At 63.7% G+C, this 16703-nt stretch overlaps 1 protein-coding gene across 1 annotated transcript in view; it reads right to left on the bottom strand.

The window, feature by feature from the left end:
• KCNN3 (potassium calcium-activated channel subfamily N member 3) overlaps positions 1–16703 on the bottom strand; it is a 30555-nt gene that overhangs the window by 11590 nt on the left and 2262 nt on the right. Inside the window, exons 2-4 of the mRNA XM_059719408.1 lie at positions 13464–13559; positions 5603–6021; positions 1119–1260 (exon numbers count right to left, since the gene is read on the bottom strand). Of these exons, the coding sequence (XP_059575391.1) occupies positions 1119–1260; positions 5603–6021; positions 13464–13559 (657 nt within the window). The remainder of the gene's footprint in view (positions 1–1118; positions 1261–5602; positions 6022–13463; positions 13560–16703) is intronic.

Below are 16703 nucleotides of genomic sequence, written 5' to 3'. Positions count from 1 at the left end.
GCCTGATTTCAGCGTAGGTGGGTGCCTACCAGGAGCCTCAGACTCAGGTCGGAGGGTCCCTGGAGGCACGAGTTCGAATCCCACCATTGTGACCGGAGCTGCATCGGGCCCTTGGTAGAGGCTCTGGGGTAGGGAGGGGCAGGGTACCACTGTTCGGTCACGTTGACCCGGCAGCTCCCCCAGCCCACCCACGACCGGCCAGCCCTTGCTGGGGTGCAGGCAGCAGCCCCTTCTCCGCTGCAGAGCGGCCGGCTGAGGCCTGTCAGCTGCAGTGGGTGGAAGGCTCCAGGGCCCTGCCCAGCGCCAACGGCCTCCTTGTCAGGCTGTTGGGGAGGGAAATGTTGCTTTCCTCCCCATTGCTCGCCCCTGGCGCTAGTGTCCAGCAGAGATGGGCTCTCCTGGAGCACCCAGAGCATAACGCCCTGCCCCAGTGTCCCCTCACCCTGACCCACATTCATGGCTGGGATCCGTCCAGCTGGAGGCGGCGAGCAGGGAGGGGGCCGCCCGCCCGAGGAAGGAGGGGGCGTGGAGCCGTCCCAGCTGCTGCACGAGGTCCTGAGCAGCTGCAGTAGCTCCAGCGCAGCTGAGGTCAGCCACACCGTGCAGCCCCAGGGCCCTGGTCTCCTCACGCCACGGGGGGGTGAAGGGAGACTGGAGCTACATGCCCCCCCCAGCCCCGCGCTAATCACGGCACCGGGACTGGAAACACCCGCAACCCCACGCAGGCCCAGCCCGGCCTCCCCGGTCACCATGACAACTCCGTGGCAAGGCCTGCCTCCAACTGCTAATTACTGCACTTGTGATAATCGCTGCAATCAGGGAGGCGCAGGGGAGGGGGCGGCTCGGCTGGGGCTCGTGTGCGTGTGTGTGCATGTGCGTGTGCATGTGCTGGGGGCGGCGCTCACACCCCAGGGAAGGGCACAAAGACCGAGAAGGTGCCCTGCAAGCCCAGCAGGCCCTGGGGAACCGGCGCCTCCCACGGCAGCATCGGGCTGAGTTGAAGCAGTGCCTGTTTGCGGTGACCCACAGGGAGCACAGCCTGGCCACGGGGATGGGGCTCAGAGAGCTGGGGGATGGTGGCCAGGAGGCCTCGGGGGCCCAGGAACGAGTGCCCTTACCATGATGCCAGTGAGGAGGCAGACGCCCTTGCCGCAGTAGGTGTGAGGGACCATGTCCCCATAGCCGATGGAGAGGAAGGTGATGGAGATGAGCCACATGGCACCCAGGAAGTTGCTGGTGACATCCTGCTGGTCGTGGTACCTGCCAGAGACACGTGTCAGCACCACAGGAGGGGCTGGGAAGCGAGCGCCTCCCCAGGCAAATTCCCGCTTGGGGAGGTCCCGTCCCTGCCTGCCGAGGCTGTCCCCTGCCCCACGGCAGGAAGGCCAAAGCTGGGTCTCGGTGCGGCGGGACAGCCCAGCCAGGGGTCCATGCACCAGGGCCCTGCAGGGCTCATGGCAGGGCCGCGGCTATGATGCTCCGAAGGCTTCCAGCCCCATCCAGGAGACCACATTGCACATGGGGATGAGTTGCTGCCCGGCACACCTGACAGCCCCGGCTGCTGGAGGCAGAGCCACATTGGGCAGAATCGCCCTTCTGCCGCATCTGCCCTGCCACATCACTGGCCGACAGCAACAGATGCAGGGGAGGATGCCTGCCCCCATCCCAGCTCAGCAGCAGAGCTGTGGACGTGCTTGGCCCTGCAGAGCAGCTGGGCACACAGGAAGGTGACCCAAGAGCGGTGGGAGCAGGGTCTCTCCCTGCCTGGTGGTGCCAGGCACCAGGGCACAGCTCAACACTGCAGCCACAGTGGCAGAGCAGCCCTGGGTCAGGCAGCACGTGGGGAGGCTGGCAACTCTGGGGCAGCAGCCCAGCCCTCGCTGCACAGAGGACTGTGGGTGCTGGTGGGCACAGAGGCTTGGCCTTAGCCCCTGTGGGCAGGTGGGCGGGCATGTGGTCCCCGGAGCAGGTGGCACAGGCAGATCCCACCCTCCTTGTGGGCTTGAGCATCACTCCTGGGTTTCCCAGAGAGCAGGGAAATCTGCATGTACTGACCCTACACACACATGCGCACACCTTGCTTGGCATCAGCTCAGCAAGGGAGCGAGCTGCGAAGGCAGCCTGGCCCGAGCTGGCCCGAGCTGGCCCGAGCTGGCTGGGACGCAGCAGGCACGTGATCCAAACCCAGACGCCCCTTGGTCTTGCTGCGGCTGGCTGGATGGGGCTGCATTCTCTTCCTTGGGTCCTGCTGCGGGCCAGCACACCCCTGGCTGACCCGCTGGCTCACAGCTGCTGCGCTTCCTGTTGTGGCGCAGTCGGGAGGCGTCTGCTCCACCTGGCTGCAGCAGGCGAGCATCATCATGGCCTGGGCCAGGACCCAGAGTGTTGTCAGGGACCACGGCCAGGACCTCGGGGCGCTGCATGAGCCACGAGGCAGAATCCATCTTCTCAACAGCTGCTGAACTCTGAACAGAGCAAGATGGAAGCCCCTGGCGGGGCCAGGTCCCATGGCCCAGGCCAGCAGCACTCAGCGCAGAGCCTCTGCCCAGGCAATCCCTCATCTGGGCTCCTGGCAGCAGAGCGGACGTGGCCTGGTCTCTGGGAGCAGCAGCTGGACACAGTGACCCAGAGAGGCTGTGTACCCTGCCTACAAGAGGCCCTAGGACAGGGGTGGAGATACAGGGGCAGCACAGACAGCTGTGCGGACAGGGGCTCACGCCCTCGGAGGGCAGGTTACCCAGGCCAGGAGCAGCTGGGCCCAGGGCCAAGGCAGGGGTCACAGGCCGGGTTAGCCCCTCCTGCTCTGCTCCTTCCCTGAACTTGCAGAGCACGTCTGGCAACAACGCAGCCCTGCTCCCCTGCCGCGGTTGGAAACGCTGACTTGCACCCTCCTGCCTCTTATCTAGGAAGTCATAAGCCTTGCGGTCAGGCCTGCAAGGAAGCAAGGGGCCCTGCAAGCCCGCTCGGTCTCGTGGCATGCTTCTGCAGGCTCAGCCCCATCCCCTGACCCCAAGTCAGGCATCCCTCAAGGAGATGGGACCTGGGGGAACCGGAGAGGCGAAGTGTGGGGTGCACAGGGCTCATGCAAGCAGCCCCCTTCACTCTCAGCTCAGCAGCGAGGGGGCTGCAGAGAGCTGCCAGGCTGTGCTCTGAGCTGCTGTATGTGCTGGGCCCTGGGGCAAGGGCAGGCGTGACCGCGCCTGCAACCCCGCTAGGCATGTGCAGCCCCCCAACAGGGAGCTCCATCCCACGGCTGCCAGCATGCCAGGGGGTTGCTAAGCAACCCGCTGCCTCTCGAAAAGCCACGGCCCACCCTGCCAACAGTGGGGGCAGAGGAACAAGAGGGAAGGGAGGCTGCAGCAGGAGGGGAATTGAGCCCCAGCAGTGAGTGTAGGGGAAGGTGCCAGGGAGGGGGTAGGGAGAGCACAAGGGGTTCCCAGCCACTGTCCTGCTCCCAGAAGCAAGTGGCTGCACCACTGGGGAGCAGCAGCTTGCATGGCCATGATCACTGTGCCAGGACTCGCCAAGAGGGGCATGGGGCGGGGCTGACAAACCATCCCCCTGGGACAGCCTGAATGATGGCTAGCTGCCCAGAGGAAACACTGAGCCAGTCCAGTGGTGGAGGCCCGCAGCTGCCTGGGGGGTTGTGACCCTGGCTTTGCTAGCCCAGCCTGCCCAGGGCCTGGGGGCTGCATTGGCTCAAGCAGCCTGGGGCCAGAGCAGAGCACAGCAGCAGGCTGAGCTCACCAGCGCTGTGTCCATGTTTCATTATTAGGATTGTTTATTCTATTTTTATTTCTCTTCCCCACCCAGGGCAGACTATCATGCCCGGGGAGGCTGCCAGCCTGATCCAGCCATTTCCCAGCTACAACAGACACATTAAAATGTCCCCAAGTGCAGTTTGAAGGTTCCCAGCCCATAAAGCACATGCCAGCAGCTTCATCAGGAGACACCCACCATGGGCAATGGAGCAATTCAAGCTCCCCTTCAAACAGCCATAGCTCCATGGGCCCAGGCCAGGCAGGGACCAAGGCAGGAGCCGGGGTGCAGGTGGGCCAGGCAGGGAGGGGTGCTCTCAGCACAGGGCACGGCAGCCCCTTGCTCCTGTGCCCCTGGGGAAGAGCCAAAACTCTTCAAGTCACAGGTACTTCATACCATTTCACTGATCCACTCAGACCAGTAACAGGGATCCCTCCCCCTGACCCAGGTGAAGCCAGGTCCTCACTGACCATGCACACAGCCCCTGATGCCTCAGAGAACCTAGCCTCCCCCAGAGTTGAGTCCCTTGTGGGTCCCGTGCTCACGAAAGCGGATGAGAAACTGCAGAGCGCAGCAAACAATGGGCCCAGAGAGGAACTGAAGGGGCCATGGAGGAGACAGATGCCAAGGGCGCTGCTCTGGCTAGACAACAGTGTGCCTGCTGGCAGAGCTGCTGCCTGTGGGGATGCTGGGAACTCCCCGTGGGGAGACTGGGTGGCACTGGCTGCTTCCAACCATGGGTGCTGTCTCTGCTGCTGTGACCGTCTGCGGGGAGGCAGCTGCAGCCAGGGCTTCTACAGGATTCACAAGTGCCAGGCATGGTGGCTACTATTGCACTGGGCTCCCAGGCTGCCATAGGGTCCTCAGGACCTGCTGGGCCAAGGGGCTTCTACATGCTGCAGCAGCCATGAGCGTGGCACTTGCTAGTGCTCCTGCTCCCTCCAGCAGCAGCCGGGGCCTAGCACTGGGCCCTGCATGCATGGCTTCCCCAGCCCCTAAGGACTAAATCATCAGCACAGCCCTGCTGGGCGAGGCAAGGGTACAGGGACTGGCTTGCTCCTGGTGAATGCAATGAGCCGCCATTCACACAGAGCAGCAGAGGGAGGGGACTCCCAGCCACCCCAACAGCCTGTTCCTGCGGGCACAGCAGCTTCCAGAGCCCCATGCCTGGCTCAGCCCAGCCCAGCCCAGCCCAGCCCAGCCCAGTGTTGGGTCTGTGACCATGGGAGTGTCATGACAGTTGCAGCCATGAAACCAGAGCCAGGTGTGGAGGGGGAAGAGGAAGCTGTCGGGCTCCTCTGTATCTTCCGAAGCTCCTGCCACGCTTCACAGCTCCTCTGTGCAGGGCAGACCCAGAGTAGGCCCTGGGCTGGGAAACGGATGGCCTAGGCCCCCCAGATCCCTCTAGCCTGGGCCTCACTGGGCACCGCACTTGCAGCCTGCCTGGAGGAGCTGCCCTTGTATCTGCTGGGCAGGATGCTGCCAGCAGAAGCCTTTGCTTCCCTCCCTGATACCTGCTCCAAGAGGCTGTGGCCAGACCAGTACAAATCATTGCCCTGCACAGCCCCAAGCCTATGCCAGCACTGTTCCCCAGGACGCATGCCAAGGGCAGTGGGTGCACACACCTACCCCTCCACCCCTTCCCCTGACTGGGGATAGAGCTGCTCTCCTCCCCTCCCAAGAATGGAGCTGCTCTCCCTGCAGCCAGCTTAGGGATCCCCTGGGAGCTCACTGCCTCATCTAGCCCTGGCCCCAGGATCCCAAGCAGCCGCATGAGGAGGAGGACCATTCCCTCTGCTACCCCCGGCCCCTGGGGCCTCCAGCCAGCGCCTCCCGTGCTCACCTCTCACAGACACGGACAGTCCAGGCGGCGATGATCCACAGAGAGATGCTGAAGACCAGGAGGACAGTGCCGGGGCAGATGGTCATGAGCGTCTTCATGACAAAGCGTGTGTTGAAGTTGATCTTGTTGAGGGCCCCAATGCTGCGGGAAGAGGCATCAGTGAAGAGCTTGCTGTGCAGCAGCATGACGCGGGCGATCAGGTAGAGCCGCAGGAACATGGGGATGGACAGGATGATGTCCACATCTGCCTCCGCCCGTGACGGCGTGTAGGAGAAGGCCAGGCGTGCCGTCCAGAAGAACTTGTATTCGCCGGGGATGGGGTGGATGGCACAGACCAGCATCTCCAGGCTGATGTACAGGATGCGCTCGTAGGTCATGGCAATGCGCCAGTCATCTGCCCCATTGTCAATCACAAAGAGCTGCCGGGGCAGAAGCAGGGTGAGAGGGAGCCCTGGTGCAGGACCTGCCTGCCCCCAGGGCCCCTCTGCCTCCCCCTGTCTGCGAGGACCCCCACGGGGCAGGGGAGCAAGGGGCAGGGCAGGTACACACAGGAGCTGGTATGGGTTCCCCAGGCTGGGCACCACCCCCAGACCCAGGGAGCTCATGGGGAGGGGGGTAGAGGAGGGACAAGGGAAAGCTGGGCTGGGAATGGAGCCAGCAGCCTCACCCCTGCCTGGTGCCCCAGGCACTAGGACCCACTGCCTCTTTCAAGCTCAGTGTCTTTGTGGGTTCAATGCATAGCAGCTGCTCCCAGGCCCAGGGGCTACCCCACTGCTACCTGCTGCGGCAGCCTGTCTAAGCAGTGCCCCCCCCAGCCAACCAGGTCACTAGGAGTGCTGGGAGCTGGAGGGGCAGCCCTTGCCCAAGGGGTTGGTTCACAGCCTGAACACGCCAGGCCTGTCACCCAGCAGAGCCGCATGACCTGGCTTCCAGCCCAGAGTCTCCCACTCTGGACCAGGCAGGGATCCCTTCCCTCTGCAGCAGGGCATGTGAGGTGCAGAGCTGGACACCCCAGGATAGCCCGGGACCTGCTCCAGCAGCTTCCCCGCCACCCCCAGAGCCACCTGGGGCTGGCATCGTGCTGCAACACGGCCTGGACCTGCAGAGCAGGGGACAAAGTCTCGGCCCTTACAGGGCCCCTCTGCTCCCCGGCGCTGATGGGCGGGCGGTGCCATGGCAACGCAGCAGGGTGGCCATGCGCCCTGCCATCCGGAGAGAGCACATCAGGTTGTCATGGCGACGGCGGGTTCACCCGGGGCCCAGTGATGAGGAATGGCTTCTTTGCAAATGGGGGGAGGCGGCTGGGTCAGGCCTGGCCTGGCTCCATGCCGGGGCCTGGCCTGGCAGTGCCCGGCCAGTGGGTGCATGCGTCCCCCCACAGGGCATGGGGGAGAAGATGACACGCAGTCCCTGCCCGGCATTCTTCACTCTTCCTGGCTCCGGGGCTAAAGAAGGGCTCGGTTCTGCTGCCCAGCAGGACACAGAGGCAGCCGGCACGACAACCCATGCCCACCCCCCACCCCCACCCGATTGCTGCCCAGCTGCGTGGGCCTAGCTGCCAGCCCTGCAGCCCTGCCCAAGTCTCCTCCCGGGGCCGTGGGGCACGTACAGCACTGGAGCCAGCCCCAGGCCCGGCCGGGAGCTCCACGGGCTTCCCCATCCCCGCCTGTGCTCGCTGTCAGCCGTGGGCGGGAGAGCCGCACCAGCTGGCGCTCGTCACGGGAACAGCCCTCGCCAGCTCCCGGCTGTGTGCCAGAGCCCGGCTCCCACGGGCCAGGCCGCACACACTCGGCTCTGCGCGGACACCTTCCTGCCACAGGCGTGGGATGCTGCACGAGGCCGGGGCCTGCAGGCTCACGCAGCCTGGGAGGAAGGCGCAGGGGCAGGGTTTGGCTCCAGTCTCATGCCAGGACGGTGCAAAGCCAGTTCTCCAGGTACCCCCATCCCAAGCCTGCCCCAAGGCCCAGCTCCATGCACTTCCTGGAGCCAGCCCAGGACAGCCCTTCACTGCTCACAACCTGCTGCAGCCCTGGCTAAGGAGTGGAGTGATTCACTCCTCTCCCCCCAGAGCTTCTACCCATCTTGTTTGCACAACTCTGTGATCCTTCTGTGCCATGCATGGGGCACGGACAAGCTGACAGCCTGTTCCTTCCTGCCTGGGGGGCATGGCAAGCTCCCGGGCCTTTATCGTGACCACACAGCACAGGAAGGGTGGGGGATGCCCTGCTTCCATGCTGCACCCCTGCCTGCAGCACGGCTGCAGAGCATCCAGAGGCCAGCCACCCTCAGTCAGGCTTCCCCAGGGGATGGGTCATGCTCAGCAGCCCAGGACAGGGACCCAGGTGGGGGCAAGGCCTCTGCTACTCACAAGGGTGGGCAGGGCAGGCTCCTGGCTATGGGGGGAGCACCCTCACCAAGGGCCAAGGGCCAGGATTGGTGCAGGGTCAGGCCAGGCCCCACTGATATAGCTGGTTGTCACTAGGGTGCCTGGAGGACACACACGCTGCCTGAATGCTGCTGAGTGCCGGTGCCCAGCCCCAGGACAAGCACCTGGGGAAGTCCCCCTCCAACACCCCTGTGGGTCTTTGCCCCACTGCTCAGGCTATGAAGCATGAGTCGCTCTAGCAGCAATGGGCCGGGAATCCATCCGCAGGTGCCTGGGAAGCACCCAGACCCCGACCCAACCCAGCCACAGCCCAACAGAGCTCAGATACAGGAATATCCCCCTCCCCTGGCAGAAGGGACCTGCAGCTCCCACCCTCCCCACACTGACAAGCTGATCCCAGAGTGGGGTGCAGCCCACGTCGCAGACTCAGGGTGCAGCAGGGCTCCCACCAGGCGCTGCCTGCCATCATCTCGGGGCCTGGGCAGGGGCTGCCTGCTTGCCCCTCCCTCTGGCCCCAGGGCACAGGGTGTGAGCCACCCTCAGGACCAACCAGCTGGCCTCTCTGCCATGTGCTTATGCAGGCAGTACTGCACTGGTGCACCCCACATGCAGCAGCTGGGGGGACTGGGAGCAATGCAACAAGTAACAGGTGATTGCAGTCATCACCCCAGCCTCCCTGCTCAGAGCCGGAAGAGCTGGAAGGGCAGGGAGCATAGTACTGCCAGGTCCCTGGAGAATCTTGCCCCAGGGCAGGGATTCAGTGGCTCTACAGTGAGGGGGGAAGTGGCCATCTCAAGTCCATGCAGCAGCTGCTGAGCAAGTATGAGGAGGCAGCGGAGTGTGCTGCGATCAGCGAGTCACGGCCTGGCGCAGGCACTGGCAGGCAGGTCAGCAGTTAGTTCTGCTAGTAGTTAGCAGGAGCAGGGAGGCTGTGAAAGGGAGCCCAGCCTACTGCTACCATCACTGGGGTGTATGCCTTGGACACTCCTCGGCAAAGCATTTGCCGGATCCTGGACCCCAAGCAGTATGAGGCATCTGCCTGGCCCTGGCTCCCCTCCACAGCTGCTTCTAAGCCCTGCTCTGCAGCACAGGTGTGGTTCCCCAGGCAGGCATCCCAACGCCTGTCCAGACAAGCAGCCAGAGGGAAAACAGCTGCCCCAGCCCCTGGTGGCTTCTGAGGCATGGAGGGCTCTCATCTTGTCCCTTGTGCCCATCCTGTCTCCCCACCAGTGTGCAACTAGCCCCAGCCAGGGGCACATCCTGCCCTGCTGCGGCCTGGAGTCCAGCGTCCCCAGGTCAGACAGAGCTCAGGAATGTGCAGGCAGGGCCCAGCCCCCAGCCCAGGGCTCCCACCACCGCTCTGCTCCCTCTGGCCCACATGGCCCTTCCTCTGCTCCTGCTGATGCAGCCCCTGGGCTCTGCAGGGCCAAGGAGCAGCCACGGTGACCAGAAGCCGTGGGATCAAGGCTGCTTGCCACCCCCGGCCACCCACACTGCAGGGCTGCTGTCGCCTGGTCAGGGCAACGCTGCAAACTGCCCACGTCGTTCCTCAGGGGAAAGTGGGAGCCTGGGCAGCTGCCCTGCACCTGGTCTTGCCTGCTACAGCCACTGCCAACTGCCCCGGCCCCCTCCATAGCTTGGGGGTGGAGGCAGAGTGAGGCAACCTCTGTGGAGGCAGGGGGGGCACATGGCACCATGAGCAGGAGGATGAAGCGGACCCCCTGGACCTCTCTGGCCAGGCAGCCAGCTTGGGCATGAACATCAGGGCTCCTGCTGGCATGGGTGAAAGGGAGGGGTGCAGCTCGGTGGGGCAGAGCAGGGCATCTTGGGCCTGCTCCCAGCCAGCCTGAGCCCCAGCCTCCCAGAGCAGCTGCAGCAGGTAGGGCCAGGGCTATGTGGCCTGGGCCCAAAGGCAGGGAGCCTCCAGCCCACTCCTCTTCAGCCTGACTGGACTCGATGGTAGCCTCGGGGCCGCAGAGCCCTTGAGCCCAGCCCAGGCCTCCCTCCAGCACTCCCACGGGGCTGACTGGGAGCTTGCCCCAGTGAACAGCTCCTGCATTTCCCCCAGCCAGCCCGAGAGGGCTACACACTATTTCCCAGCCGGGAAGCAGAGGTGCAGGGAGCCCCAGCCGCACACCTTGCAGCTTTACCAGGGGTTCATTAACAAGGAACTAACCAAAGCAACAGCCCCAAGCACTCTGAGGCCGAGGGAGGCCACAGAGCTGGAGAAGGGCAAGTGCGGCAGGCAAGGGCTTGGCAGGCAGGCAACGTCGCTCTCCCAGCCAACTATGCGTGGCTGGAAGTGCATCTCCATTGTACCCTGCAGAGATCTGTCAAGGGCCCGGTTTGGCTCCACGTTCTCAGTCGTAAAGTAGATGATGGAGCAAGGCAGGTGCCCAGGGAGCTCGCTGGTACTGCCAGGCTGGGAGGGGCACAGGCTGCCCGCAGCCCCGGAACAGCTTTCACAGGGACCCCAAGGGACTGGAGAGACTGTGGAAAGTGCTGCATGCTCCCCATGGGAAGGAGACATCAGGCACATGGAGCCAAGCAGGGAGGAGCAGGCGAGGAGGCTGAAGAGGCTCCAAGGGTCATGGGGGGCTGCATACCGAACCCATCTCACTCTGGGCAACCCCCAGGCTGCACTGTGCGTGCTGCTCCCAGCCACAGCACCGCGCCCAACTGGAATCGGTGTCAAGAAGGACGTAGACAAGCTGCCAAGAGCCCAAAGGAGGCAGCAAGAACATTGGAAAATGTGACCTGTGAGGAAAGGCTGAAGGAACCAGGCTTGTTTAATTTGGAAGAGATGGCGGAGGGCAGAAAGGAGACTGCCAGCGCATCCACGAAAGGAGCGTGATCAATTGTTCTGCCGGTCCATGGGGAAGGGCAGGAAGGAATCAGCTTAACTGCAGCCAGGATGATGCAGGGTGGAAGCTGGGAAAACTCCATAGCCAGAAGGGATGTGGGAGCTGGTGCAGAGGGGGCAGGGTAGAGAATCACCCTCCAGCAAGGCTTTCAGATTAGGCTGGACACCTGCCACGGGTCTAGGAACCGCAGGTCCCTCTGGCCCTGGGGGCTGGGGTGCATGATGCACAGCCCCTTCCAGACCTCCATCTGCCGGGTTAGGCCTGGTGCTTATGGCAGTCCTCAGGGACCAGCAGAGAGCAGGGGCCCATCGTGCACCAAGGTGTTAGGATGGGCCACAGGCACGCCCAGACCCAGGCCCTGCTGGGACAGGTTGCTCAGCTCAGCTGACAGCAACCCCCCCACTGCATTGTGGTGGAGGGGAGCAGAGTGGCATTGCTCAGCTGGACTGCAGCTGAGAGAGATGCTTGCCCAAGGAGCCTGCAACCCCCCCAGCCCAGGCAGGCAGGATCCAGAGGTTCAAGCCCAGCCAAGGGCAAAGGCAGCTAGAGGAGTAACACCGGGGGGAAGCGGGGACACTGGCAAAGCCTTGTGCTGGCAAGAGCTGCTACCGGTTCCAGGTTCCAAGGCCAGACCTGGATTTCCTCCAGCTGCTCTGGGATGTGGCTTCTGAGAAGGTGGTTCCCCTCCCCCAGCTTTCCTCTCCCACAGGTTGCTCTGACCCTGGCGTGGATCCTTCTCCCCATGACTTCCCTGCTGAGGATGAGGGATCTGCTAGGCTTCCTGCCCCCATCCAGCTGCCTTGCACAGCATACCTGGCGAAGTGCCTGGCTCGACGGACCGCAGCCTGGCAGAACCCCTTTGATCTGGGTGCGGCAGGTGGCAGCCAGCAGCCATGACTGCAGCCTGAGGAACAGCCATGCAGATGCTACCAGGATGCTTTCTCAGTGCTCAGCCTGGACCTCAGGAAGCCAGAACCACTTGCTCATGTCAGCGAGATGTTGGCACAAACTCACAACTAAGTCGAGGCGCGACTAGGCTGGGTCCAAAAGAGAAGGGGGTCTCACAGTGCATGTGAGCTGGGGTTGGGCCACAGCAAAAACCCTGTGCTTTGCTCCTGGACAGCCTCTGCCTGCAGAGGTGGCACCAAGAAAAGCACCCAGAGGAAGCCAGATGGGATGGGGTGAAGCTCCTGCCCAGCCACAGACAAAGCTGCCTGGGGAGTAAATATTATTTTAGCAAAGCATGGGGCTGTTTGTCCTGAAATGCACAGTGAGGAAAGGGCAGCAGCTCTGGCAGGGCCGTGACAAGCCTGCCCCAGCCCCAGCCCCAGCCCCAGGGTGCCTGCTCGGGGCCAGCCATGATGGGGGTGTCAGGATCCTGGCTCTGCTCTCAGATGTGGAGCCAGGTCTGGGCCCTGGGTGCCAGGCACAGCCAAGCAGTATGTGGGCGGGGGGTGCCTGCCGGCTGCATGGCCTGGGCCCTGCAGCAGGTTTCACACCACAGGCAGGTGCCACATTGGTCATGGGCCTCTTGAGGCGTCTGGCTGTGGGCCATGGCACGGTGGTTATGAGAAGGGGTGGGGAAGGTGCTGTAGCTGCCAGCTGGCCCTGAAAGAGAAATGAGGGATCCAGCTGCAGCAGAGGCCTTGAAGCTCAGTCACTGGGCACAGATGGGGCCTTGTGATGGGAAGCTCCTGTGCCTCAGGCCTGTCCCACTGAGCCCCATGGCATCTTTGGGGCTGCAGCCCCCATGTGCATCGCTCAGGCTGCAGAGGGCACCATTCTGCCCCAGAGGATTATGGGAGAACTCGTCCATCCCAAGCACTGTGCAAGGACTTGTGGGAAGGCATTGGAGGACTGCTGGAACTGGCCTGTGTCTGTCCGGTTGGCAGCCCAGGGTCCTTGCCCCTCCAGCCTGGGCCAAAAGGTCCACAGAGCCGAGGCTGTGGCAGACGGTCATGTCCACCGGCATCTTCTCACAAGGCGCACACGATGCCCTGCACTCAGCCAAGCTGCGGGCTCTTGTCTGGGGCTTGGGTCTCCTCCATGGCTCCTTTTGACGACTGCTGGTTCCCACCCCACAGCCTCTCTGCTCTCCCTGGGCTCCAGCCAGGCCCTTACTGCAGAACAGCCTCCGCACCCAGGCAGGCCCCCCGACAGCACAGCACGCAGCCAGCCTCAGCACCCCCACGCAGCCAGGCTGGGACCTGGGAGCTGAAACTCCAGAGGCAAAGGACAAAGCCACGAGATAAAAACCTGCTCCCCTGCACTGCTGACCACCAAGACCCATTGCCACACAACTCCCACAGCTCAGCAGGGCTCAACAGGGCAGCCAGCAGCAAGCCAGCCTTGCCCAGGGTGACAGCTCCTTCCCCAAACACAGCCAAACCATCCTGGGGCTGTAATCCCCCAGCCTGCACAGCCCCGTGTCCCGTGTGACCCCTTGCTCGACGCCATGGAGCCAGACAGGGCAGGGGAGCACTGCCCCACCCTCCACTTCCCATGCAGCAGCCTGGACCTACTTGACACCATGGAGCCAGACAGAGCAGGGGGGCACTGGCCTCCCATCTTTCATCCCGCCCCCACCCCTAGCAGAGCAGCCTGGACCTACCTGCACCTCGCGGGTGTGGTAGGCGATGATCAGGCCCAGCAGGATGATGGTGGAGAGGCTGATAAGGCATTTCAAAGCCAGAGAAAACATGGAGTCCTGCAGGCCAAAAGACAGGAGTCAGGAGGGTGGGGAAGCCTCTTGGAAAAATCAACCCAGCCCCCAATTCACTGGTGGGCAAAGCACATGGGCTCAGCGTCCCCAGCTCCACTCCCTCCTGCCCCAGGCCAGGGGCCAGACAACATCCAGCAGAGCAAGGGGGGGCAGATGGGCAGCTGGAGACCCCTTTCCTGCTGCCCTCACCCTGCCCTGGCTGCCACCAATCCACTCTCTGGGACATGGGTGTATGGCATCTCTCCTGATGTACAGGGCAAGCATGGGGTTGGGTGCAGAGGTGCGAGCTTCTCCTTATCACATGCACTTTGCCCAGGGGTACGGGGTGGGCAGGGTGGGGGAGCTACACCAAGGAAGCAGCCAGGGGACCTGCCTGGGGCCCTGCAGGCCTCTGCCTTGACCCCCTCCCCGCTACCCCTCCACGCAGAGGGAAAGCCCTCAGGCAAATGGGGCAGGGTGGGGGGGAGGCGGGGGACTGGTGAGAGCTGGGGCTGGGCCAGGCCAAGTGGGCCAGGCCATGCATTGTTGTTTGCTCCCATTTGGCACTGGCTGCTCAATTGTTCACACATAATAGCGGGTGTTGAGAGAGGGCTGGAGAGCAGGCAGCCACTATTAATAGCTGGCCCCTGGGGTCCAGCTGGTGCCAAGCCTGCCCCAGCCACCCTGCTGTGCTTGCCTGCCTGGCACTTGCCTGTGCAGCTGGGCACCAGTCCCTTGCTGGTGCAGGGAGCCCCACCGAGAGAGCCCCACCTCAAGCACTTGGAGGCTGGGGGGACACCTGGGGTCTGTCCCCAGCAGAGAGGAAGCAGGGGAGGGCAGGGCTGGGGCACCCAGACCGCGCTCCCAAGGGGGCTGCAGGTAGGGCTGCCAGGAGGAGGCTGCAGGAGCCCAGGAACAGCCAGGAGCCCACTGCAGGGAGGGGATGGGGACAGGGATGAAGGGGCCTGGGGACATGCAGAACTGGGGAGTGGTATTTTTAGCTGCGGGTGCGAGGCGCAGAACACCAGGATTAATTGTAATTAAAGTCACTCCTTCGACAGCTCCACCATCAATTATGGCCAATTCCAGGCCCCGTCTAGACAGCATTAACCCCTCATCTCCCAGGCTCCAATCAGCGTGGGGGGGGGGCTGCCGGATGCCCTCCGGCCCAGGGCTAAGCAGAGGAGACGAGCCCAGCCTTGGAGTCCTCCCCGGGGTCTGCTGGGCTGGGGTCTAGAAGCAGCCACCTGTCACCCTGCTTCCCTTCCAGACCAGGAAGGGTTAACTGGGTGTTGCTGGGGCAGGGAGACCAGTGAGGAGAGGACCAGGCCCGAGGGAACAAATCCCGGCATGCAGGCAAGCATCGCTCGGTCCAGACAACCACTCGTGGGTCCTGAACACAACCCCAGAAACATCTACTGCCTGAAGCCAGGACAGGCTTCCAGGGAAAGGCAGCTGAGGAGGACCAGAGGAGCCAGACACTGCAGCAAGACCCTCACTGCCGGAGGCCGCAGCTTCCCTGAGTGCCTGGAGCCTGCGTCCCTGCCTCCTGCCCACTCCTGTGGGCACAGCTGTGCTCTCAGGGCTCCCCCAGTGCATGCTTGGGAGTTTTGGAGCTGCATCCATCACACCCCAGGCTTACTTCGAAGTCAAGCCAAACCAGCCCGGGACCCACTGACCCAGGGCAGGCATCTGGCTAGGCTGGGGAACCCTCCCATCCCTGCACACACCTGCCCACACATGACTTTAGCCCGGGCAGGCAGAGCTGGCCAGGCCCGGCTGAAACAGCCCAGAGAAGCGGAGCCAGAGCAGGAGCCAGCAACAGTCCCGTGCCCCTCCCCCCACATCCCCACCCCCACCCATGGCCAAGGCCTGACACAATGGAAAGGTAAGAAGACTAATGATGCTGGGAAAAGCTGCTGCAGGCCCAGCCTGTGTCGGGAAGTCCAGCGGGGCCTGCCAGGAAGGGCAGGGGCTGCTCCCACCACACCGAGAGGCCAGAGAGGCCACGGGCCTGTAGTCCCCAGTGGCTTTGGCCCAGAAGGGGCAGGGACCAGGAAGAACCAAGGAGCCACCCCAGAGATTGGGACCAGGGCAGGCGTGGCTGATGAGGCAGGCACTGGGGAGCGCAGCACATGCAGAAGCAGAGGCCCTGGTATCTGTCTGTCCCAGCCCACATGCAGGCTGTAGCCCCCTGCACCCCGCCCAGCTGTGGCATTGCCGACCCCAGTGGGCTGGAAGGAGTGCCTGGCATTTCTGTCAGCTGAGGGTCGCGGGCAGCATTGGAGCTGCGCCAGGCCCTTCCCCAGAGTGCAAATTCTTCTCATGGCCGGAGTCAGCAGCTGTCAGCCCCAGCACGGCCACCCCCTCCACCACGCCAGGCCCTTGGCCAGCTCCGGTTTCCTGACACAATGGGGGCCACGGCTACACCAGGTATTTATAGGTGCTGGAGCGCCAAACAGCAGCCGGGGCTTGGCCGTGACTGGCCCAGGGACCTGGAGAGCAGCCACGATCCCACGCTGGGAAGAAAGGCAGAGCCCTGGAACTAATGACATGACTGCCCATGCTGCCTTCTGCCTTCCCAGACAGTAGCTCAGGACAACAGGCCTTGGACTGGGACCTTGGGTACTACAGCAGGGGCCACTGCCCCAGAGCTGCCAGAAGAGCTCCAGGTACTAGCCTAGACAGAGATGCTCCTGGTGGCATTTCACACCACATGACAGCCTGCCCCAGGGCACACAGGGCTGCTAATAAAGTCCAGGAAGCTGGCACAGCTGGGCATCCTTCCACCCCAGCTTCTGCTGGCTCCTGCAGCTGGCCCCAGCTCCCAGCCCCACAGACCACCACTGGCCACCTGCTGCTGGGCTCTTCTGAGAGGAGACAAGTGAGAGGCACCAGTTTAGGGAAGTGTGAGGAACCCTGAGAGCCCAGGGGCCACCAGTCTGTACCCTCCTAGGGCAGGGGTGTCCCTAGTCCAGCCCAACCCAGCACACCTGGGGCAACCCTTGGGGCCGCAGGAGCAGCCTCCTGGGAACAGCAAGGGGCAGGTGCTGTCTGTTCCCAGGCCTCGTGCCCCGCCCCACCCCCATCAGATAAGGGCAGGAAGCTAAGAGCAGCCCCAGCCCACGTGCTCTCCCTGCCCGCAGCCTC

Source organism: Alligator mississippiensis, chromosome 15, assembly GCF_030867095.1.
Source record: "Alligator mississippiensis isolate rAllMis1 chromosome 15, rAllMis1, whole genome shotgun sequence".
Taxonomy (NCBI): domain Eukaryota; kingdom Metazoa; phylum Chordata; order Crocodylia; family Alligatoridae; genus Alligator; species Alligator mississippiensis.
This window is presented reverse-complemented; position numbering and strand designations above follow the sequence as displayed.